The sequence below is a fragment of the Astyanax mexicanus genome, chromosome 5, assembly GCF_023375975.1.
Source record: "Astyanax mexicanus isolate ESR-SI-001 chromosome 5, AstMex3_surface, whole genome shotgun sequence".
Classification (NCBI taxonomy): domain Eukaryota; kingdom Metazoa; phylum Chordata; class Actinopteri; order Characiformes; family Acestrorhamphidae; genus Astyanax; species Astyanax mexicanus.
In genome coordinates, this window is record NC_064412.1 from 54,044,710 (window position 1) to 54,071,290 (window position 26,581).

Genomic DNA, 26,581 nt, shown 5'->3' on the forward strand with positions numbered 1-26,581 from the left:
AAATAGCTTTTCCCCACAGGTTTCATTTATTGTATCACTATTTTCACCACTGCATACATTAAATTGCCTAAATATACATTTGTCTTGCTCTTTGGAGAAAAATAAATTATGAAACTACACTTTAAAAATCTATATTGAAAGCTTTTTAATACATCTCAGTAGATACACCAACAAAGCACAATACATTTACCTCAGCAGCAGAACTCTAATCATGAATGTACTTCAGAAGGCTATTCTAATCACACCTTTACCTCAGCAGTGCTTCTAAGAGTGCGGTGCTATTTTATTCATACAGTTGTGGTCAAAAGTTTACATACACTTGTAAAAAAACATAATGTTATGGCTGTCTTGAGTTTTCAATAAGTTCTACAACTCTTATTTTTCTGTGATAGAGTGATCGGAACACATACATGTTTGTCACAAAAAACAGTCATAAAATTTGGTTCTTTCATAAATTTATTATGGGTCTGCTGAAAATGTCACCAAATCTGCTGGGTCAAATATATACATACAGCAACATTAGTATTTGGTTACATGTCCCTTGGCCATTTTCACGGCAATTAGGCGCTTTTGGTAGCCATCCACAAGCTCCTGGCAAGCTTCAGGTCGAATGTTTGACCACTCTTCTTGACAGAATTGGTGCAGTTCAGCTAAATGTGATGGTTTTCTTGCATGAACCCGTTTCTTTAGCACTGTCCACATGTTCTCAATGGGGTTTAAGTCAGGACTTTGGGGAGGCCATTCTAAAACCTTAATTCTAGCCTGGTTTAGCCATTCCTTTACCACTTTTGATGTGTGTTTTGGGTCATTGTCTTGTTGGAACACCCAACTGCGCCCAAGACCCAAACTTCGGGCTGATGGTTTTAAGTTTTCCTGCAGAATTTGGAGGTAATCCTCCTTCTTCATTATCCCATTTACTTTCTGCAAAGAACCAGTTCCACTGGCAGCAAAACATCCCCAGAGCATAATACTACCACCACCATGCTTGACAGTAGGCATGGTGTTCCTGGGATTAAAGGCCTCACCTTTTCTCCTCCAAACATATTGCTGGGTGTTGTGGCCAAACAGCTCAATTTTTGTTTCGTCTGACCAGAGAACTTTCCTCCAGAAGGTTTTATCTTTGTCCATGTGATCAGCAGCAAACTTCAGCCGAGTCTTAAGGTGCCTTTTCTGGAGCAAGGGCTTCTTTCTTGCACGGCAGCCTCTCAGTCCATGGCGATGTAAAACACGCTTGACTGTGGAGACTGACACCTGTGTTCCATCAGCTTCCAAATCCTTGCAGACCTGCTTCTTGGTGATTCTTGGTTGACTCTTGACCATCCTGACCAATCTCCTCTCGGCAGCATGTGATAGCTTGCGTTTTCTTCCTGATCGTGGCAGTGACACAACTGTTCCATGCACTTTATACTTGCGTATAATTGTCTGCACAGTTGCTCTTGGGACCTGTAGCTGCTTTGAAATGGCTCCAAGTGACTTCCCTGACTTGTTCCAGTCAATAATTCGCTTTTTCAGATCCACACTGAGTTCCTTTGACTTTCCCATTGTAGCTTTTGTAGCTGAGTCTAATCACTGGGTCAAATGAGCCCTATTTAAATGGGCTCATGAGAAGTCAACAGCTGTAGTCAATCAGAATCACTTACAAGAAGTGAAGAGGCCATGACATGAAGCTAATTTGATTGACACAACTCGCTACATCACCAAAATTGACAAATTTTGTTGCTGTATGTATATTTTTGACCCAGCAGATTTGGTGACATTTTCAGCAGACCCATAATAAATTTATGAAAGAACCAAATTTTATGACTGTTTTTTGTGACAAACATGTATTTGTTCCGATCACTCTATCACAGAAAAATAAGAGTTGTAGAACTTATTGAAAACTCAAGACAGCCATAACATTATGTTTTTTTACAAGTGTATGTAAACTTTTGACCACAACTGTACATTTATTCCTATAATGCCATTCTAAATCATAAAACAAGTGTGGGTCCCTGCAGTTGTAAAAATCCTAATGTGAGTGGGAACACTGTTCGATATCACACTGCATTTACATTGTTTCGTCACGTAAACACACAGCGATGTATCCCATTCATTTTCAATGCAGTTGTACGGTGCATCATGGGTCCGGTGCATCGAGTCCGTGGTGCGATAAAAAGTTGAGTCAAACAAAGTTGAGCTTAAACTAACATTTTTATTTATAAATAAACTTATTTATATTTATTAGTATATGGGGAAAAAAAGCTTAAATAAAACCATTTCCCATTTATTAAATTTATGATTTAATTGGACAACACAGGGAATGCCTTTTCTAATGCCCACATGCGCCGAGTTTCAGGGTGCAGTGCGTTCATCAATGCAGATTCAGAGGCATACGGGATCAACCATCACACACTGGTAACGTAGATTACGTTTTTTTTTTGTATTTCTGACCTTTTTTGGAAGAAACACAGTAAAGTCATGATAACCTGGATTACTGATGGAATGCTGACTGTCCTCTGTTCTTGTGCCCACCTGTTTGTGTTTACATAATTGTAAGTGTGCTTCAAGTGTTTGAAGTTTCAGAGAAAGAAAGAAAGAGTGTGTGTGAGAGAGAGAGAGAGAGAGAGAGAGAGAGAGAGAGAATGAGAGATGGAAAACAAAGGCAAAAGGAGCTCCAGCCAGTCTCCATCTACAACAGCTGACACGACTGAAGCTCCGACATGACTGGAGGCATCCGCCACCGATATAGGCCAGCATTTCTCTACAGCAGACCACACAAGACCATCTCTAAACAGCCCACCTATCTGAATCAATTCACATAAAAATTCTCCACAGCGCATCATTTAAAGTCAGACATTTCGGTTGGTTTTGTTTATTTTTCCGAGAGTTTGTTTCTTACTTCCTCTTTTAAAGCCTTCGTGAGAACGGCTCCTTAAAACCAACCAAGATGAAAGCAGTTCAATTACAATATAATGCATCTTTACAGAGGAGTGAGGAAGAGAGCTTATATAGATCATTCAGATTAATGCCAAGCACACGCATACATGCGCACACACACACACACACACACACACACACACACACACTGTACAAAAACATCTACTTTACCTTTCACCTCCTAATTATCCTCATCAGCATCTCCTCCAACAATGTTTTGATCTGAGGACTAAGAAGTGAACGTACAACCTTCCAAATTCACATATTTTAAAAGGTTCAGCCGGAATGTTCCACTCAATTTCATGTGTAAATTAGTCTTCTGATTGCAGAATTGAGGAGGACTTGAACAAACAGTGCTTCTCCTACACGGGTCAACGAGAGACGGTGTTTTCAAAGGGGTAAAAACATGAAAAGGGAAAACAATTATCTCGTGAAAATCACTTGAGTTTTTTTCCACGCATTTTTGTCCTTCGGATAAATTCTCGATGCACAAACTAAATCTTTATTTAATGATGGCACCTTTTATACAAACACGACTTCCAGTAAATCACAGCTATTCATCAACCTGTACGTAAAACCAGGGGCCAAATCTTCTAAACGCAACCCCATTTTACTCTTACGAGCTGATCTATGATTGATGCTGTTTCTGCACCAATCTTTTTGTCCTCAAATAAGCATCCAGGCTAGAGGGCGATCTCTAAATAAAACCTGGAAATGCTCCTTCCCGCTGGGAGCACACTGCAGGTTTCAGTGCAATGAAAGACACAGTTTCCCCTTCTTAACTTTCCCCATCTGTCTTTCCATTGTAGGCCAGTCAGCTCTAATGGCTCTTTGACCTGCTGGGGAGAAGTCTAATGGAGAAGGATATGCAGCACTATGTTATCTCCAGACTAAAGACGGGTACCTTTTCCAGTCTGCCCCGCAGAACCTTACTGAGGGATTACTGCACTGTAAAGTCTCCTCAAAAAGGCCAATGAGTCTGATCCGCTACACTTATCTGATTATAAGGAGACACTGCATTCATCTCCAGCTCTAAAGAACTCTCTCTATTCCTCTTTAAACTGTGTGTGGGCTCTGTGTGGATATTGTCCTGTCTGAAATCTGATAAACTTTAACAGGAAAACAGCTCTGTCTGTTCCTTAAAAGAGAAGTTTGCACTAAATCAAAAGTACACTTTTTTTTTTTGCTGTGTCGCAGATGAAGCTGAATTATGGCACACTCCCCAGTTTTGAGTCAGAAGATCACTATTCACTTTGTATTTGTGAATAGTCTAATTAGTAATCATTTTGTGGTTGTGGTTTGCATATTTTAGAACTGACCAACAACACTGGGTCACAGATTACGGATTACAAGATTCCTTCCCCAGGAGGAAGCATGATGGGTCTATATCTCCTCTAAAAAAGAACTGATACAATTCCAGTCGTAGCTACACATGCCTCTATAACTCAAAGGCATTTTAATCAGGGCTGTCAAAGTTAAAGCGTTAATACGACATAATTTTGAATCAGTAATGTGTTTTTCATTTTTTTATGCCACCATGTTTGCCCCCAACTTTTGCCGTAATCTACAACTTTTTAATAGAGCTAAACTGCTGATAAGGTGCAGCTTAATCTGATATATTAGCCAGATAATATACTGCTATGAACAAAAGCACTGTCTCTGCTGCTCCATGCTGTTCACACATGCAGTAATGTGCAGCGTTCACTGCTGTCAGTCAGGCGACTCTGCGCTGCACGTCCCATTGAAAAAAAAAAAAAAAAAGAGCAGCGGCAAATTTGAAGTGTAGTGCATTTTTTGTCTATTTTTAGTCTATCAGTTTATTATAGTTAAATGATCTGAAATTAAGAATAACTAAAACTACTCAAAAAGAATAAATGACTAATCTAAAAAAAAAGATTGCATTAGACGATGAGGATAATCTTTTGTCTGTGAAATGCTAAAACTGTGTGGCAGTAAAAACACTGCACAGCAGTTCTTCACCATCAGATCGTAAAGTGTCCTATATCACTGTAGCATCTCAAAAGCTCTGAAAACGTAGCCGTGCCCTTGGAAGTCCGGCGTAACTGCAGTAACACTGCAGTAGTGTCAGCTTTCACCATGGGAAGGCACCTCACCCACAGAATGGAGGCCAGATGTGTGTGCACCCACTTTGATGAGCAGTAGGAGATAACACACAAGAAGCTGCTTCAATACCCCCCCCCCACACACCAAAAAACCACCGGCCCTCCCTCAGAGAGATAAGCTGCCTGTTCTCCTTCCCAGCCCTGATGATTAAGCACATCATTAAGTACCTGTCATTCACCTGAGGGAACGCAATACTGCCTGCCACACAAAGACCGCTAGCTCCATTACACACACTTATACGCGCACACACACACCAATATACACACACACATACTCTCATCTGGACAGCTGCTCTTATCACAAAGAAAAAAACCACAAAGATTTCCTCTCAGTTGACCAAAATAGTGCTTGCAATGTGTGGAAATGGATGAACAGATAATGAACAATAAAACTGATGCTGCTGATTTATGATAAGAGCATTTCTGAGTTTCTTATTCAAAAGTCTGCACCTCAAACTCTTTCCACCCAAAAACTTTCCACTGTTATTTTCTTGTTGCTAATTAGGGAACAATGGAATACCAGGGGGTGAAGGAGAGATGTGATACTTAAATATTTAAACTTCTTTTATCTTATCTTGTATTTTTCGCACTATAAGACGCACTTAAAATTTTAATCTGGTGCGCTTTATGTATGAATTCTACCAGTCTGGTATTAAGGAGCAGTAAAAGCACTCAAGTACCGCGTTATACAGGAGTTTCAGTTTAGCTCGATGCTAACCCCGGCTAGCGCTGCTGGAGCAGAATTAGCATTAGTCACTAACCTCGCTAAGCACTAGCTCTTTCGCCATTCAAAGGTGAGTATATCAGACTGTAGTCTGCGTGTTTACCGTGATAAAACAAGCTACGTGGGACAAACCGCTAGCTAATATCACCCTGGATTATTAGAAAACTCAGGGTTCCTCTGTTTAACGCTGTCGGGCAACATTTACCCACTAATTTAGCCGCTAATAATATTGCTAATGCTGCTACCCCCACCCTTGAAAATCTGGAAATCTAAGCTTATTGTAAATAAACAGAAGCTCTATATTCACCCAAATAAACGGTTTTCAAGAGAGAAACCTCCTGTTTTCAAGCAAGACCTGCTGAATTAAAAGGAAAAAATGGCGACACCCCTGTTCCTTACTAGTGTTGCTTAATGTGCCTTATAATCCGGTGCGCTTTGTGTATGAAAGAGACCATAAAACAGACGTTCACTAATAATGCACCTTATAGCGCGAAAAATACAATACACAGATGTGAAGTGAAGAAACATATGAAGTAAAGGAGCAGATTTCTAAAGTTCTAAAGTTCTCATTTACAAATTAGTTAGAAATTTAAAAACCGGCAGATTCTTACGTAATCTAGCCTACAGACAGTTTCAGAATGAAAACTCTCCATAACAAATCTATAACTGCTTTACTATAAGCATGTGGGCGCTTGTCCCAAATGTCTGTGAGAAAGAGTTAACAGCAAGCCTGGAACAATACAGGCTGTGACAGCACCAAGAAGAGAAGCACAGCATGCAGTAACCCACAAACACGGGTGCGAATACATGTCTCATGTCACTCTAATGACTAGAGGCTGCAGGCTGTTTGAGGATTATCACATTTAAATGGATTCCTCACATTCCGAAGTCATCAGTTGAAGGCTTAAAAGATCCAAAAACTAAATTTCCCAGGAGGCATTTCATCCTTCATCTCCATCGGAATAGCATTCAGCGCTAACAGGACGCTGCCCTCTGCTGTCACCAGCACTGACATCAGCTAGACTGGGGCCATACGTGTGTAAAAATGCATTAGTGTACTGTTAACTGATAATACAGTGGGAATGTGTTATTTTTAAGTTATTTTTTTGAATATAAGAATTGGAATAATTTTGAACTGATTGTAATAATAATCAACAATACAATACATTTCTACAACAAAAGAAAACAAAAGGAGAACATGCTTTGTATAAAGATGCTTAGATGCTTATCTTCCAGAGGCACAATAATGGTATATAAATGTTAATTATACAAATGTAATTCAATGAAAAAAAGGGTACTTAAATGACTAACCGCTGGTTCTGAAATGCTGAAAACTAGGGCTAAAACATTATCACAATATTTCATGGTATTTTTGCAAAAATGATCCTCTTGGTGATTTGACAAAACACTTAATTAAAAAAAAATATATATATTTCAAGAATACACTACTGCAACAAAATGAAATTAAATTTTATTATTGCATATATGATATGGCAAGTCCCTAAGATTAAAAAAAAACAAACAAAAAACAAACAAACAAAAAAAAAAAAACAAGAATTTTATCAGATATGTAACAGAGGTCAATGATCCAGAATGTCATGATGATAATAATAACAATAATAATAATAATAATAATAATAATGCTATGTAAAATAAATGATACTGTACAGATATAATCTGTCTCTAGTATATATATATATAATAGGAAATGAGAACAGAGTGATTTTGTTTTGGGGGGGGGGGGCTTAAAACATTATTAAAAAAAAAAAAAAAAAATGGATGTGATAGTTAGGGGTGGATAATAATGGCACAATATTTCAGGGTATAATATTGTTCACTATATTAAAAAATGTTGGTGATATTACTGTGCACAATACGGTATGGCGCACCTCTACTAAAAATGTTTAAATTGTGTTCTGGACTGTGTTTTGAGTAGAACTCTGACTTACGAGTCTCTCCTTGAACACCATCTGTCTGAACCATTTGATATCTGGAGGTTTGAAGGCAGAGATGACGAACAGGGAGGATTTTTCATAGCGTTCAATCTTCTGGATCGCCCCCTCTGGGTAGGTGATGCGCATGGTGGTCTTGGAGCCCACATCTTTCTCAAAGCCACTTACTGGAGCCTCATTCAGCCTAAATACACACAAAAAAACATATAAAACACTTTAAAATGTACCCTTAACTTCACAAACAAATGTAATTATCTGTCTGAGTAGAGGAGATAGAAAATATATAGAAAATAAAGTATGTGAACAAGCATCAAATCATTATTCAAACACGATTAACTAGTATTATGTATTGGCAAGAAAGTGGTGATACTATCATAATAAATATATAACAATAAAGGGATCACTATTTTTTTAAAATATGATCCTTAACAAGTAACTTTATTTCAGTAATTCAGTTCTATTACACACAGAGTGATCTATTTTAAGCTTTTTTGTTTTTATTATTGATGATTATGGTATACAGCCAATGAAATCCCAAAAATCAGTGTCTCAGAAAAATAGAATATTATATATATAAGACCAATTGGTACTTTTAGCAGTGTGGGCAGTGTGCCAAGTCCTGCTGGAAAATGAAATCTGCATCTCCATAAAAGTCATCTGCTGGTGTTGGTCCACTGTTTTATAATATTTATAGTTTATACAGATATTTAATCACAGATTCCCATTTTAATTATTATGACAGTGTATCTACACAGACAAGATATCTAACTTGCATCGCCTACCTTACGACCACATCATACTCATCAATTTTGGAGCCCAAGGATTTGTTGGAGAGGATGCCCCCGTTCCCGACGATGATGCATCTTTTACAACTCAAACTGTGAAGACGAAAATAAAGGAAAAAAAAAAATATATATATACATTATATATATATATATATATATATATATATATATATATATATATATATATATATATATATATATATATATATATATGTATATATATATTTTTTTCAGGCACTTTATGGGTTTAGGATTATTTAATAGCTTTGTGGTACGTGTTTAAGTGATGATTCTATTTTTATATATAAATTCATATCAAACAAATGATTTATTGTTTGTTTTTAACCTGTCCAGTTCAGGTCCCAGCCCGTAGTTCTTTGTCTCGGCTAAAATAATATCGATGATCTTTTCTGTGGAAATATAGAACAGAAATAAGCATTACTGATTACTGATCACTTTCATAACATACGCTCATTCAGAAAACCGTAGAGTGCAGAGAACTCTTCCACAAATTCCTATTAGAGACTACGTAATCCACCAAGACACATTTATCTGACGCTTTTTCCTTTTTAGTTTTTTCATTAGCTACAAAGCTAACATTGCTAACAAGTCACAAATAAACAGAACTAGAACTGGGTAATACATCAGCTTATTCCATATATCACTTCATCTAACAAAAACACCAAACAATGCAACAAAAAACGAATGTCACAGAACGAATTTCACCTCTGAGTTTTATTTAGATGTCTTTTAAACAGCACAAACAGTAATAACTGGTCACTAGAAACAGTTGTTTAGTTAGCTCACCTTAGGCTAGCTCACACCCAGTTGGATGGATGGACTGGAGATTGATGTGGATGGATGGATGAATTGGGATTGATGTTAATGAATGGATATGAATGTGGATAGATGTATGGATGGGGATGGATTGTAATTGATGGGGATGGATGGATGGATGAATTAAGGAATAAATAAATGAAACCAAAAACAAACAAACAAACAAAAATACCATGACACAAACTTGGTCATATTGCCCATTCTTAAACAGAATAACCCATTGAACTCAACGCACACTGACCTATTTGGCAGTAAATGACACGATCAAATGGGGAAAGAAAATAAAAACATAAATAAACTAAACTAGTGGGTGACTTTAAAAACCCAGAGGACTTTAGAACAATTAAAACTATTCTTTGCTTTAGGGTACTGACTGCAGACATATAGCGTAAACAATCACAACAGACATTTGGGGTCCAGTGCTGTTATTTAGACCACACTGAAGAAAAGCCATTACTTCCACCCAACTGTGTTTGTGAGTTTTTCCTCAGTTAAATTTTAGCCATTCACGCAGAGTTACAAGAATTCCTGTGTTGTGTTAATTACTGTGTTAGGAGGTGCCATCTTAACGACTTTGCAGTCGCTGACATCGCATTTTATGCCATCACATTTAAGGGCCATATTGGCCACCCCTACTGATGATCACATTTAATTTATTGATTTGTCATAATATTAAGTGCCCTAGTTGAACTCTTGCTTGAATTACAGCAACTCAATAAAAAAAGAAAGGATCTGTACCGTGTTTGTGTGAATAAAATGACAATATTCTAACATTTTCATTGTGTGTTTCTTCCTAATCATGTATAACATTTCACATGAGGATCTGAAACTGTTTAGCGTAATAAATACACAAAAATACTTTTCCATGTCCTTGAATCTGTTTTGACTTTTCTGCTTTTAGACTTACTTATAATCCTCAATTTCACTTACAGAAAAAATCTATTTCTACAGAAGACTCTTTGAAGTATATTTCTGTGATCTAAGGAACTGTGTGTTTTTGTACAAATGGTTCCAAGTTTATCCCACTAGTAAACTAAAAAGTTTAATGAATTTTCCTAAAGAAGACAAAGTTTAATTAAAAATTCTTTAAGTGTGTGTGAACACAGCATTCTTCAGATGTTCCACACATCTGCTCAGAGACTAAGAATGGAAATGGGAACGGTTACATGAAACCAATGGAAAACTCATTACCAAATACACAGTTCTATTACTGAACAAGACTATAAACACACACACACACACACACACACACACACACACACACACACACACACACACACACACACACACACACACACACACACATACACACACACATACACACATACACACACACACACACACACACAAACACACAAACACACACACACACAAACACACAAACACACACACACACACTTCTTCAATCATGCCTTCTTCACTGAGCCAAACAACTGAAGGAAGCTGGAATTAGGGTTGAGGACATTTTCTTAACATAGACAGAACAAAACTGGCCAGTGTTTAGCCTCACTAGACACCACCTCACAACCTGCCAATCAAATCACCAATATTCCCAATATTTGAACAATAAAATGTCAAGCTAATTATTCGTTATACATGTATTTTGTTGCGCTCTCTCTCTTGTGAAGACACTGTAGTTGTATGTGCAGGTTTGAAGTTTTGTCTTTTAGACACAAGTTATTTGTGCCTCACTGAGCTCAAACAGTCTGTGTTGGTGTTAGCAGTTAGCCTGTAAGCTAACGTTATCTACAGTTGTCTCGTAAACCCTTCTAAACAATCTTTAACTGTGAGTGGAGTTTCAGTCAGACAGACTGGAGTGTGTTCTTTAGTAAACAGAATGTTAGCAATCATGCTAGCTAGCTAAGTGAAGTCCTCTGATTAGCTGTGCTAGACATTTAAATCATCATACTGACGGTTTAACATTTGCCATATTTTTTTGCACTATAAGGGGCACTGACAAATCCTTTCATTTTCCCAAAATAATAAATTGGGTGCATCTCAGGTATGAATTCTACTAGTCAGGTATTAAAATGCAGTAAAGCCTCTCTGCTACAGTACAGCGTTATAAATAAGTTTTAGTAAAGTTTCTCCAGCATTAGCCGCTGCGCTAGCTCTTTCACCGTTCAGAGTATATTGGACTGTAGTTTTTGTTTTTAACCATGTTAAAACAAGCTACATGGGCTGAACTGCTAGCTGATAGCACCCTGGGTTACTGGAACACTCAGGATTCCTGTAGCATTGTTGACTAGCACTGCTGCTAACTGTGTCTAGAACTGCTAACCTCACTTTACTCACTGAAATAAACAGTTTTCTGGATAGAAATTGTGCTCTTTTTTATGAATTTGAAGAAAAAAAATTAAGAATAACAATTTTGTATTTCAACGACAAGACCTGCTTGAATTAGAAAGGAAACATGGAGACACCCTTATTCCTTACTGTTGTCACTTGATGCATGAAAATAGACCAGAAAATAAACATTCATTGGCGGTGCGGCTTATAGTCTGTAACATACGGTACTGTGTGACTGACTTAAACATGTGTGCAGTTTTCACCTCTGCTAATAAACTAAACTTAATATTTGATATTTTTTCAGTGTAAAAATAACCATAACAAGAATCTGATGATTTTGTAGCCACGTAAACACAGGACTTAAGCACAGTTTAAGCAAATCCCTGCCCCCAGGTAACACTGTACACGTACATGTTTTAAAACGGTGTGACTGTATAAAAAAAAAAGTGGATACCGCCCAACTCTATCATCAACATATGGGCCAAGTCCTGCTGGAGCAGGCTGATTAGCTGTGCTGACAGCCTATTGGCTGTGGAGTGTAGAGAAACAACATACGGGTGATAAAACGGACAAGCTGCTCTATCACATGTTCATGTCTTTCTCGCACTACATTACATCGACTAGGACTCGCCACAAACAGCTTTACACCATCTAAACAGCCGGTGTTGCTACGGTGCCAGTGAGCGCAACAGTGGATTGATTACAGGAGATAAATTGAACCTTAATGAAAAATTAGGCTTAATAATGCAAATTAAATCCAAATGGTGCTGAAGAGGCAAGAAACGGTCGTTAGCGCAATAGATGCCATTTCCTGTGCTAATAGCTGGAAACAGAAGCAGACTCTGGATCCGTACCTTGGGTTTTTATGCCGAAGGGAGGTGAAAAACTGCCTATCTTTGATAGACGTTTAAAATTTGGGTCGAGGAACATAGGGGCTGGTCTGGCAAATCTGCAGAAAAAAGGAAAAAAGAAGAATAAAGTTAAAGAAGTTAAAATATAACATCACAACAAAGCCCACATGAGGCAGCAGAAGAGAGAGATGTATTGATATCTACTAGAATACTTCAGGGCATTATGAGTGTTGGATTAGAGATAATTCTTTGACTGTCTCCGTGTTTATCGGTAAAGAAGGATAACTGCTGCAGAGCCCAGGCCTGACCTCACCTTGATACACGACTGGCAAAGAAGCAGAGAGTAAAATAGGATATAGCTTTTATTATAATAAGTTCAACATTAGTGTTGTAAGGTCTATATTGCCAACAAAAGCAAATACTAACCTAACTCAGCATAGCGGTAATAGAACACAAAAATCATGGTATAACAGTAAAAAAAAAAAAAAAAAAAAAAAGGACAGGCATATTTTCATTTAATTTGCTGTGCAAGTTACAGTTTGTTGCTTTTAGTTGAATATAGTGCCCCCTACCTGAAGAAAGAGGGCAAATAATACTTACAGACCAGTCAATATTTATTATTATTTGTTAAGTGTTAATAAGTTTTATTATGATTGTTAAGACTGCCATTGTCAGGTTATATCCTGGCACAAACATAACCTCTTTCAGTAAATCATATTGTGAAATTATGGTTTCTACTTTAGTCCATCATGATTATTATTATAATATCCTTAAAGTAGTATAATGCAAGAATTGTCATTTCTTACTCCGAAACTACAGTCAAGTATGTTTAATTGCATCATAAATAGCACTAAGCGAGGCCTACACATGTATTTCTGGACAAGCTTAGTGTTACAAAACTAGCACCTAAAGGCAGTCATATAAATAATAAATAGATAAAACCCGAAACAAACAAACAAAACACAAAAAAACACTCATTAAGACTCTGAAGTTCTGCATGCTTCACCAGAGTTACACAGTGCAGTAGCACATGGAGTACCAATGCTAATGATGCAGTTCTCAATAGATAATCAAACTAATTCTGTAGCTGTTATTTTAGAATAAGACTGAAATATCAAGTTGCTTTAATCCACTTTTTTCATAAAAGGCTAAGTGGTTATTTGGCCTCTTTTGTAAAGGAGTGGAGTGTTATTAGCTCAATTACTCTACAAGTCTGACACCAATACACTGGTGAAGGAGTTTGTTCCACGGCGGTGTGATAAACATCAAGTTTTATGCCTCACCCTTACAAAGCCAATATAAACCCATCCAGCTCTCTCCATCCAGATGCAGTTTATGTGAATAATTACCACTCTGACCTTTATATTACCACCAAACATAAAAAAAAAAAAGAGCTGAATTAGTACGGACTGCAGCTCTGCTAGAATATGAACGACTTGCTGGCTTAAAGAAATCCTCTTAGCACTTTAGTTATGATGTACAGAAATCCCCTCTACACAGGGCATGTGGTAATAACACAGGTGTTCAGGAGCAGAGCCCGATTTTCCCAGGAAAGCCGCGGACAAAGAGCCAGAGAAAAAGTCTGGCCTTCTTCACGCCGCTGCAGTGTAAATGGACAAGACAGGCTTTCTCTAAAGGACCGGTGACCCTGAATCTCTCTCTCACACACACACACACACTCATAAACTAACACACACACATCTAACTCCAAATCCACATAAACTTTAACACTTAGAACTGTTGTCACGGTCATCGTTTTTCACTTGTTTTACATTACATTACAAAAGTACATCATAAATGACTTGGTATTTTTTCATTAAATGGGAAAACTATACTTATAATTTTACATTTTACCTCAGTTACACAAACTCCACTTACATTACTATTCTAGCCCTGTACAGCTCACATCTTGGCAGAAAAACAGAGTAAACTGATATCAGCCATGATAAAACCTGAATCTGAGGAAAAACTATAAAATAAAAAAAGAAAGAAAGAAATTTATTTTTTTCATTTACGATACTAAATAGGGAAAATTTCCCATCGTTAACTTTAACACACATTTTTCTTTCAGGAGTATTATTGGTTCACTCATTATGGTATCTTATAGTAATAAAATACAACAGACATTTGGAAATGGTGTAAGAAATAAATAAACAAATATAATTATAATTTTATATTTATAAATGTACAGCAATCTCCACTTACAGAGTAAACTGATACCAGTCGTGATAAATTAATTAAAGCCAATTTTTTGGCTCTCCCTTCCAGCATTATATACTGAATTTAAATCATTCATATGTTTGTGATATCATACTTTATCTCTAGTTTTTCTGTGTTTTAGATTTGTTTTAAATTTTCCATTTCTGGCAGAATTTCAGGAAAATTAAAAGATTAATGATTTCATCGTTGTGTTTTTTTTTTCTTCTTTTTTTTTCATTTTTGAATTTTGTAAAAAAAATATAATGATATATGGTATGAAACAATCCAACTTTCCTTTATTTAAATGTTTAAAGCAGAAAAATAAAAACTATAAAATTTAAATAATGACCATGAGTTTCTTATTTACTTTACTAAATGGGAAAAAATGGAAAATTACTATTATTAATTTTAACACTTATTTTTTCTTTTTGGACTGTTATTGGTTCACTCATCATGGCATCTCGTAGCAATAAAATACAGCAGACATTCTGAAATGGTGAAGAAAATAAATAAACAAGTAGAAAAAGGCTTATTCTGAGAGTGACGACAGGCAGTGCGCAGTCTCGACTGCTGTATCTAAGCACGCATTAGTAAGTACGAGCCTTAATGGCCTAAAGGGTTTATTGTTAAATTCGTGTTTATTTTTCCAGGTCTGCAGTTCACATTTGAAGTCAAACTTGGTTAGAGCGCTCCGAGGGCATGTTCAACTATGCGTGTCAGATGTAAATTACATGGCTAACTAAGTTTTGTAGGTTTAGTGTCTCAACAAACATTTAACATGTAATGGTCTATTTAGTGTTGCCATCTGGCTCCACTTAAAGGCACTGCGTTTGGAAGGACTACGGTACTGCCGAGGTCACACCAGCATATCTCACACACACACACACACAGACTCACACACCTCAAAGCTTCTGTTTTCAATCCCATGCCCATGTCACCGGGCATTTTTACAAGCTTTAGAAACACTCAACAGTGACTTCATATTTAGCAGTGTAATGTTCAATACTGCAGTAACTGAAATTAAGCTGTTTTCTGATATGTAATATCTGAGTACCCTGATGAAATAAATAGAATATTCCTTCCTCCTCCCAAAACTGCATGGGAGGAACTGGTACGTCATTCCTGAAATCTATTCATGATGCGTTAAAAAATCTTTTAATACATAATACAAAAAAATACAAAAAAAATTATACATTTCTAAACAGAAGTCACAATAATAAGAGTGGAATAAATGATAAGGAAACCTGAGCCAATTTACTTTAGTTTTACAACAGGTAAATTTGTGCAAAAGTCCATCTGCAATGCTTCCTTAATCATTCTGTTTTAAAGGATAGAATGAAAGATCAGTAAAAGGTAAACTATAGCACAGTATGTATTAAAGAGTAGATTGAGTATTAAAAATTGGTGCAGTTTGCTTTGTAAACGGTTGAAGTTTTTTTTTTTGTTTGTTTACATAATCCAAAATGATTCAGTTCTTTCTAGAGCTCTTAACAGACAAATTACAGCTTATTAACTATTCATTAAAAAGTTCATAAAGAAAAATACTAACTTTAATATAAGAATCTAGACTTATTCTCATTGCGAATCCAGATATAATGTTTTCAATCCCATGCCCATGTCATGGCATGGCATTTTTACAGGCTTTGGAAACACTCCACAGTGACTTCATACTTAGTCAACTGAATGTACGCTGTTTTCTGATAAGTTTCAACAAGAAGAATGGAATAAATTAGGAAACATGTGCTATTTAATCTAGTTTTCTTTCTAGAGTCCCTGACGGACAAATAAAAGCTTAACTAATCAGATAGAAAAGTTTAGATTTTTAAAACATTACTAATAAGGCAAAATTTTATATCAGAATCTTAACTGGTTCTCATTGCTAATCTGGATAAACGAAAAAAAAAAAAAAGGCATCACATTATCTATGGTCTAAGGTCTACTGTCCTAAAATGCCAACTCTAAATTGACAGGGATTCCAATAGACTAAACAGTACACCTTAACCTGGCTTCCCCAATATGGAGGCTATGGCCAATTTATTACAAACTTTTGTCTACAGTAAAACACAGCTAGTCTGCAGCTGTTATTAACCAAATCCATACACAGTCCAGATCAGTCAGTGTATCTTTAGTAGCTTTAAGCACATTAGAACTGGAGGACACTTCTCCAATTCACACTAAATTAGGTAATATCAAATTGTTTCCAAGAGTAATCTTAAAACCCTGGAAAAACAGTTTGAGTCATTTCCTCTCTGCCTCTGCTGCTCCTTGTTTAGCGAAAAACTACCCTAATAAAGACAAATGATAGCTTCCTGCAGTCTTTCATTCACGCCTAGATTACCTCACTCTAAACGTGTGTTGATGCTGCATTTCAAACAAAATATAGCATAACTTTTTTTAAGGAACAGATCCTAAACACAAAATACACTAGTTTCTTAGTCTAGAACTGTTTAGCGTAGATAATGTTAAACTACAGCTACAATGCTAATGCAATAGATTTAGTTTTTTTTTTTTTTAGAAAGATTTAGTTTCTGTACTGTATTAAAGAAATGTCCTGATCCAGTATTTTAGCCCTGGAGAACCTTAATCTTGAGTATCAGCTGACAGCTTCCACAGTCTGGAATTAGGCACGGCATGGTGCTAATAGGTTCATGTTTATCTAAGCCAAAGGGTCCTATTCTATTGGCAGTATTGGTGGGAATCGCAGGGCATCTCACAATGTGATATTAAAATATGACATCTGCCCACAATACAGATGTTCCACGATACTGTAAATCTGTGATACTCAATATATCCAAAGACATTTTTTTACAATACTTAACAGCATCTGTGTTACTGAAAAGAGTAAAATACTCTTAAAAAAGCACATAACAGGAATTATGGATTTACTGGTGTCAATTTTACAGAATTTAATAACCAATATACTTTATAGCATGTTTACCTCAATCATTTGATTATAGCGCCACCATGTGGAGTATTAATTTGATTAAGCCTTCATTTTAGTAATTCTATATGGAGGACGAGTCTTGTATAGCGGCTATTTTAAATAAAAGAAATATTCATATTTGATGCCACACATTGATACAACACAATTTAACCAATATGATATTGATATATTGCCCTACCCCTAACTGGCAGTACCTCTGTACAGGGTAAAGACAAGCTGTTTGTGTGTGTGTGTATATATTTGCACATCAGTGATATATTGTTCTGTCAAGTGGTCAAGGGGTGGATGGGTGGTCAGAATCAAAATCTAGATTTGTTCTTGTTGCTAATCCAGATAAATGAAAAAATGCTTCAGTTCCAGAATTTGTTGCCAGAAGTCAAATGCATTTTCACATCATCTCTTGTCTAGGATATTTTGAAAGTGGTCTTGTATTTCTCAAATAATAGATAAAAGACCATCTTCAAAATTTTGAAAGTGGTCTGTTACTTTTCTAATAATAGATAAAAGTTCATCTTCAAAATTCATTACTAACCAGATATAATAAAAGAGTAAAGAATGCCTGAAAGAGAAGCGTCTTTTAGCAGCCTACTGCTTTAATATACTGCAGTGCTTGTGTAAGGGATAGATGGGTGGTGGGCACTGCATTGTTCTTGCGTGCCTGTGGGCCTTAATGAGACCAATCACCTGGATGGTCTTTGCGCGTCTCTCACGCACTGGGATCTCAGCAGAGCACCGCGGGCCAAAAAAAGCCCCCAGCATGACGGCTAAGAGCGAGTCAGTGTCCCTCGGGTTGTACAGATTCTTTATAACACGTCTTAAGTAAACACACACACAGTGGTGCGGTGTATTCACAGTGTGGAGCCTTTTTCAGTTATAAATTATTCAGAGGCAGAAAGGATATCTTTAGTTTTTTTTTTATGCCACTCTTCGATTCTCTTGTGGTACAGAAGCATATAAGGACGCACTGCAGTGGTGTGAGCTTCTCTCACTGACACACAAACACACACACACACACACACTACAGAGTACTATTTTTACAAAACCTAAATCCAATGGAAATCTAAGGGAAAGTTGCTGTGGGCCTGAGAAATATATATACATACAGAATGCATTAAAGGAGCATCATACCCTAAGCAGCACTAGGCCTCCCCCTACAGTCAGGAAATGTAAGTCACACTTTGAGCCACTAAACACCTTTACCCGTGCATGTGGAGTAAAGTAGAACACAGGACTTTAGATGCATTTGACACATTATTCAGAGTCACACAATTCTCCTTCAAAGTTTACTTTAAAGCACTGCCACTATAATCTAGAGGTTGCTGGTTCGAATCCTGGTCATGCAGCTTGCCATCGGCTGCCGGAGACCCGAGAGGACACAATTTGCCTTGCTCTCTCTGGGTGGGTAGATGGTGTTCTCTTCCTACATAACTCCAAAAGGTGATGTCGATTAGCACAAGGCTGCGTCTGTGAGCTGATATATTGAAAAAGATTCACTGCGCTTTCCTCCGAGTGTTAGCGCTGTGATGCTACTCGACAATTCTGCATCAGCAGCTGTTCGAAAAATGTGGCGGTGGCTGACTTCACATGTATAGGAGGAGGCATGTGCTAGTCTTTACCCTCCTGGTGTTATGGCATCACACATCAATTTGTTGAGAAAATGGGGGAAAAAAAGTTCACTCAACCAAAGTTCCATAGTGCAGTTAGTAGCATGTCTAGCCCATTGTAAGGTTGAGTGATATAACAATAATACTGTATACTACATAATTTAAAAACATTGACTGTATTTCCATATTAGGTCACGTTTTGTGTGTTTGTCTATCTAGAATATGGCCAAATGAAGTAATTCTCACGTGCATTTAAAAAAAAAAAAAAAAAAAAAAAAAAAACACAGGGTGGCCACAGTGGGAGCTCAATGACTGGTTATGTCGCTCTGAAAACAAGTGGTGGGAACACATGCTCACTATAGCTGAGCCAATTTACCCACCAAGACTGAGCACAAACACGTAATTAAGCACAAGCACATGAGTTTCTCTGATACATGTAAAGTCAGGGAAATGTAGGCAAACATGGGTGAACCGCTCTGGAAGTTGTGCCTGGAGTTAAAAACACCCCTGAGACTCCTGCTCTCAGATGAGACATTATCTTCTAACTGTAAATGACTCGAGCTTGGGTTAGCTGGCAAACACGACATAACCTGTTCTGTTTCGCCTTTCTGTCACTCAAACACCAGTCGCCTGACATTAACTGCTAAAAACGTTTCTGAGAGAGTAGTCAGTAGTAGCTGCACTGAGCTGTCTTAATAATAATACTGGGAAAAAATGTACAAATGGAAAACCACAGAAGAAAAACTTTGCTCAATCTGAGCCATTCTCATCGTAATATGTCCAGTGTTATCTTATTAGCTGTTAGCCAGCTAGCTAATGGTGCTGTAGTTAGATGTGCTGGAATTTGTGTGTAGTATTTGGTTTCAGTCAGCACACTAATCACATTTATTTTCTGGTTTAAACACTAGGGCTGCAACTGAATGATTATTTTGGTAATCAACTAATCTGATGATTATTTGTTTTATGAGTTAATGAGTTAATTAATAATTTTTTTTTTGCCATGCCCTCAAGTCACTGCTCACTGTGAGTATAGCTCCTGTTCGAAAGCAGGTTTTACCTCAACCGCTGAAGTCTGCACACCTGTGAATGTCACCCTGTTTTTCAGTCTTTACCTTAACATAAATTCCCATAGCAAAGTAAATAATAGCAGATTCGAATATGACCCATATGTGTCATATATGAACAGTAGCAGGAAGCACAAAAGGGATTCAGTCTGTACAACTCTAATGGCACATGTTCACTAGCACTTTTCTTCAACACATTATATCGTGCTGTGCTATGCCACAACATAACCCAGAATGCACTGTGGCATGCAGTAGCTCTCTCCATTAAAATGAATAGTATCCATCAAGGTTTAAGTGCTAGTGTACACATAGGAGAATTAGTGAAGTATCAGCTTCAAACACTCCAAATCAGATTCATAATTCTGTACAAATCTAAAAAAAAGCTAACTTTTCCTGACTACCAAATTATATTAATAGTTACAGTGTGTTTAATTGTTTGCTTCTTTGTGTTAAACTGCTTCTATCATAAAAAGTAACTACATCCAGTTTCAGTAATGGAAGTGAGGCAAATTTTGGGGGATTTTGCAGGAAAAACAAGAAAGAAAGATATCCTTCAGTAACTCATGACAAAATCACTTCCTGAGTAAATTACAGTGTGAGGCACTGTGTGTGTGTGTGTGCGTGTGTGTGTGCTCGCACGGGTAAGTGTGTGAAGAATTGAGAGCTATAGATCTTAGGTCACTTTAGAGAGCAGCCCTCAGGGCAGACGGATCGATTCTAACACAAAGGCCTAGTGTGTCCTACATTTCCTTAATTCACTTTAGTCTGACTCCACGAGCTGCTGACTCACACTGCAGAAAAGCAGTGTGTGTGTGTGTGTGTGTGTGTGTGTTAGTTATTAAAAGAACAAGGAGAACAACCCCCAAGTAATCACGCTACAGAGGGGAAAGCTAAAGAGAGAAATAAAACACAAACTTGCTTTGGATAGATTGAGGTCATCTTGGCCTCTGAGTAGCCAGGCCTGCACTCTCCTTTACTCAGGTTGCCGTACTTATACTGCAGCTCCAGTGGCCTGGGAGAAAGAGAGGAGAGAGCAGGGATGCAGTAATGTCAATTTTGTGATGTAATAGATTTTCATTACAATTCATAACAATGGTGGTAAAAAAAAGAAGTCATAAAACTTAAATAATAACCCGATATGACATATCGTGTACAATGACTTTTGCTATGTCCCATGGAATCTAAGGAACAACCTGCAGGATGTGTGTGTGTGTGTGTGGTATCTTATGTGTTGAAAGTGGATAAGATTTGTACCAGTGTTGCTTATTTTTTGTCTTAGAGATTTGTCTAGCCAGAAGCTGCCTGTGGGGGCGGAGCTATAATCTGGGGTTGATGCTGCAGTTGGTCTGCAGGTTTAGGTTCAGCAACAGTATGTGCTGAAAGAATGAGGTCAGCTGACTACCTGAATATACTGAATATAGACCAGCTTATTCCATCAATATTGGACTCAGGGGCTGGAATTGTGAAAGAGTGATTTAGGGAGCATGAGATGATCATTTTCACACATGGATTGAGAGAGTGGGAGAAGCTGGGCTGGAGAAGGCAGTGCTCCAAATTTCCCATTATCGGTACAAGATACATAGAAATAAATGTTGTGACACTGTAGAAACTTGTGCAATTGACGTCATAATCAAAGCTAAAGCTTGTACAGGTTGTACACTCCTTTTAACCCAGACACTGTTCTGAAAGGAAAGGAAGAACCTAAGGAAACCGGTGTTCTGACACATCCTGAAAAAGCTTCCTGGATTTGTCTTCTACATGCTGTGGCTTCCTTCTCTGGCTCTGGAATTATGCTGAGGAAATGTCTTTAAAGGTCTTGTGGGCAGTATGGCCAAATATTTGTTTTGTTGAAAAATGTTCTTAGATATTATAGTATACTAAATGTATTTCTATACATTAACTGTGGCTTATTTTTTCCACTATGGAAAAACTATGCCTGAACTGTGCCTTTAAGAACGCATTTCCTGCTGCTGATGAACGATGGTGCACTGTGTCCTATATCTTTTTTCTGTGCGCCATTACGGAGTTTCCTGCACCAAACGTCAGCAAGACGTAACATTAATCCTGACATGACAGCAATGCAGTGTGAGGTCAAACGCATCAGGCATAAATAGTTCCAACTATAGTAAATGAATTTAAACCCCAGTGTGCTGGAGGCCTTCCGATTCCTGGAGAGATAAGCAGGCCATCTACTAAAGCTCAGACGGAGAGAAATAATACCATAAATCCTCCTTTTACACACACTAATGTTCTGAGGTCACGGGGGTCGGAGCGTTGAGTTAAATTATGAAGGCCCAGCTGTGATGCATTCCCATTGCTCTAATTGGTAGAATGTCTAAAATAATAAAGGCTAAAAACACTGGAACGTCTGTGTGCAGTAATGTTTATTTTGAGCCGGTTGTCCTGTAAACCTACTGATTCGCCCAAGGCAAACGAGATCCTTCCAGTAGGCCTTCATTTATACTCATTCTGCTGCGACGAGCACGGCGACCTGTTGATGGCAGAGGCATTTGTACAGGTGGAGTTAAGTGGTATCGAGAGAAAGGACGTCACATTTTTCTCTGGTCTAACAGACCTCCCATGAAGCTGCTGTAATGAAGATGTAAAACTGGAATACGGCGGGGCGAGGGAAAATCCGGGGGGCAGCGCTGAATTAATCAGAGAAGGAGCTGAACTCCTTAACCCGTTCATTTATAAACTGCATAGCTCTGTTCTGTTCATATAAACAACCGGACAAGATATAAAGTGAAATATTTTGGGGGAGACTGGGGTCACACACAAACTGTATAGGCCAATTAAAGGGCCCATATCTTCCAATGTTCCTCATTTTTGTTGCATTTTGTTGTATATGTTAGAACATCCATTTATGACATGAGGTTTCATGTGCATTATAAAGAGTTGCAACCATACACACTATACTGTATACCGTATTTTTTGCACTATAAGGCTCACAAGATTATAAGGCGCACGATCAATGAATGTCTGTTTTCTGGTCTATTTTCATATACAAGGCACATTTCATATTTTGCGACACTAGTAAGGAACAAGGGTGCATTTCTGTTTATTTACAGTACGCTTAGATTTCCAGATTTCCACTAAGGCTGGGTGCAGCAGCAGCAGCATTAGCAGCTAACCGATAGTGCCAAACTGAGGAACCCTGAGTGTTCCGGCAAATTAATTTTAATATTAATACAATATGAGCTAGCAGTTTGTACCACATAGCTTGTTTTAACACAGTAAACACACAGACCAACACAGTCCAATATACTCACCTCTGGATGGCGAAAGAGCTAGTGCTAAGTGCGGTCAGCGGGTAATGGTAACACTGCTCCAGCTGTACTAGCCGAAGTTAGCAGCAGGCTACAGGCCGATAATACTCACCTCTGAATGGTGAAAGAGCTAGCGCTTTGCACAGTTAGCGGCTAATGCTAATACTACTGCAGCCTCTGTGCTGGTAAGCTAAACTGAAACTCCTGTATAATACTGTACTGTATAATCTATATACCCCTGCTGTATTCCAGTGGAGTGGCTTTACTGCTCCTTATTACCTAAATGGTCAAATTCATACATAAGGCGCACCAGATTAAAATGCGCACTGACAATTTTTGGGAAAATTAAAGGATTTTAAGTGAAAAGTACACTCGATGAAAAATTGACAATGACAAATAAAACCTCTATCATCAACCTCTATTAAAAGATTGTTGGGCAATCAAGATTATTATACTTAAAAAAAAACTAAACAAATACTACAAACATTCAATACATTTAATATATGATGTTAGTCAATACAGCCATAAGCTACTGATATAACCCAAATCAGAAAATGCTCATTAAAAATGCAATAATTCAAACTTTCTTTAACATTTCTGAGAAAAATAAAAACTGAACGTTTATATCTGACATAATGTCTCAACCTCTTTCTAAATAGGGTTCACTGTAAAAGTCATGCTGACTGTTTCAATTTAAGATTCCATCCAGCAGGTGATGACTAAGCTTTTTAAGAGCTTAGTGTGTTGGTGCAAAACATGGGGACAACAAGACTGGAGCCAAGAACCACGGGTTTAGACAAATACAGGTACACATAGACACAAACACAGACACACACACAGAGACAGAGATGAGCACAGTCACACTCCGATCAGATACTTACAGTTTTACATCAAGCTTGAGGAGGAATCCCTGCTTGTCATACACTAAAAAGAAAACAAATGAAAGAAATCAACAGAGTAAACATAACTGAAATAGAGAACATAATAATAAGCTCACAGAGCATTACTATCTGCAGGAAACGCTGAGAAAAGTACAACAGGATAATAATCCCCGTCGTTCTGGGATAAGACGTGATGGAGAGAAAGATGAAAAGTTGGTTAGCGCATGGCCCAACATGCAGTTCATGCAACACTATCGCTGTAGTGGCTATGAATAAATAAATAATACTCAATATTAAAAAATAAATAAATCATACTAAGCAATCATTCAGCATAATTGTAAAAACATATTTGCACTACATAACAATGTTAATGTTATTGCAATATCTGTCTTTCAAATACAGATATCATATAGGCAATATCCAAACATCCCTTGAAGCAATCGGTTTGTGTGCTGAGAGGATCGTTTGGGTCCCTGGATGAAACAAAGCATTCAAATCAAATTCATAATCCAACAAATGTCAAACACAAAACAAGTCAAAATAATACAGATTGATTGATTGATTTTAAACATTGTCACATATAGAACTGTATAATACACACTTCTCTTTTTCATATATTGTAATGCATACTGCAATTATATTACATCACAGTGCATTTTATTTTTACAATGCCCCTTGTGTAAGTATTTAATCCCTTCTGACTAGTACTTAAATCTGTAGGGATTAGATTGTATCAGATTTGCACACTGCTTGGGAGTGATTTTCACTCATTCATCATTTTTTTAAACACTGCCACAAATCCTCTACCGGACTGAGATCTAGGCTTTGATTTGGCCACTGTAGACGTGCTCTGTTTAAATCAACTTCCCTGTTTTGTGCATGTCTATGAGTTTGCCAATTCCCATATTATTTTAGGTTTTTTTTGCATTTAGTTTGATTTAAGTCACTGGCAAGTACTGCTCTCTCAAAGGCTAGTTGTGCTCTCTCAGGGCTCCAGCAGCTACATAAATGGAATTCGAACCAGTGATCTCCTGATTATAGCCAATCTGGACATTGTTAAACAATATATATATTTTTTTCATCTGTGTAAATATAGAGCTATTTTTTCTTATAATATTTTATTTCATAAAAATACATACATTTTAAATTTACTCAAATTAAAATGTGAGGGTCAGCTGATAATCAAATAAAACAGCAAAAATCACCTTTTATTTCTATTTTAAGAGAACAAAAAAAGCTGAGAAAAAAACTCAGATAAGACATTATTTTTTTCCAGGAATAAAAGGAATGAACTGCATATATATATCTATGGATCAACGGTTTGTTTCGGGTGGGAAATAAACAGCACACTGCTCCAGCTGCTCCATAAAAAAGCAGCTGAAAAGCCCAATATTTCCATGACACTGATGTCCATGATGAGCCGCAACTGTAAATAATGACAAGCAATGAAACTCCTTCAGTCAGAAAGAAAACAAAAAAGCAAGAAAGGACAAAACAAGAAAACTTCAATCAAGCTTTCTTGGTCACTGGTTAGAATAAAAATCGGTTAAACCTTACACTGACATGCCAGAAATCATGGGACAGCGGTATGCAAGGTGACCATGAAGTGTGAACTGTATACGTTGTGAGGTTGTATCTTGTGCGTGAAGTTGAACACTGGAAAATTGAATAATATGGAGTTGGAGCTAGGTCTGGTAGTGGCTGCCAGATGGATAGATCTATTAACCATTTTTCAATCCACAGAAATGCATCATAGAAGGTATTACTACCAGACCTGGTGGCTTCTGGCTGAAACTGTTTCAAGCTCACAGACTGAAGAGATTCTGGCAGAAATCACATATTCAATATTCAATGCAGGAAGGCACCAAACACACATCCAGGATATCTCATATTAGTGAAGTGTTGTTGTTTTTTTTTAAGCTTCCCTAGAACACAGGTCATATTAGACAGTTCCTGTCCTATGATTTTTGGCATGTCAGTTAAAATAAGAAAAGAAAAATTAAACATACACATTTATATTTAAAAGTAATGTTCCTGGAAGTAGATATAAATTGATCGGCACAATTTATGCAGACTAGTGCGGAAGCGAGTGAGCGAGAGTGTGAGTGTGTGTGTGTGTGGGTGTGTGGCTGAATTAGCGTCA

At 37.3% G+C, this 26,581-nt stretch overlaps 1 protein-coding gene across 5 annotated transcripts in view; it reads right to left on the bottom strand.

Annotated features, from left to right (window-relative positions):
• st3gal3a (ST3 beta-galactoside alpha-2,3-sialyltransferase 3a) overlaps nt 1–26,581 on the bottom strand; it is a 51,945-nt gene that overhangs the window by 16,295 nt on the left and 9,069 nt on the right. For all 5 annotated transcript variants that reach the window (XR_007439176.1, XM_007244158.4, XM_007244156.4 and 2 more), the window contains 6 exons: nt 24,439–24,481; nt 21,208–21,300; nt 12,481–12,575; nt 8,847–8,910; nt 8,498–8,593; nt 7,713–7,899 (listed from right to left, as the gene is read on the bottom strand). Coding sequence is in view for 4 of the 5 variants with exons in the window: in XM_007244158.4 (XP_007244220.2) it covers nt 7,713–7,899; nt 8,498–8,593; nt 8,847–8,910; nt 12,481–12,575; nt 21,208–21,300; nt 24,439–24,481 (578 nt within the window). In the remaining variant the exon portion in view is untranslated. The remainder of the gene's footprint in view (nt 1–7,712; nt 7,900–8,497; nt 8,594–8,846; nt 8,911–12,480; nt 12,576–21,207; nt 21,301–24,438; nt 24,482–26,581) is intronic.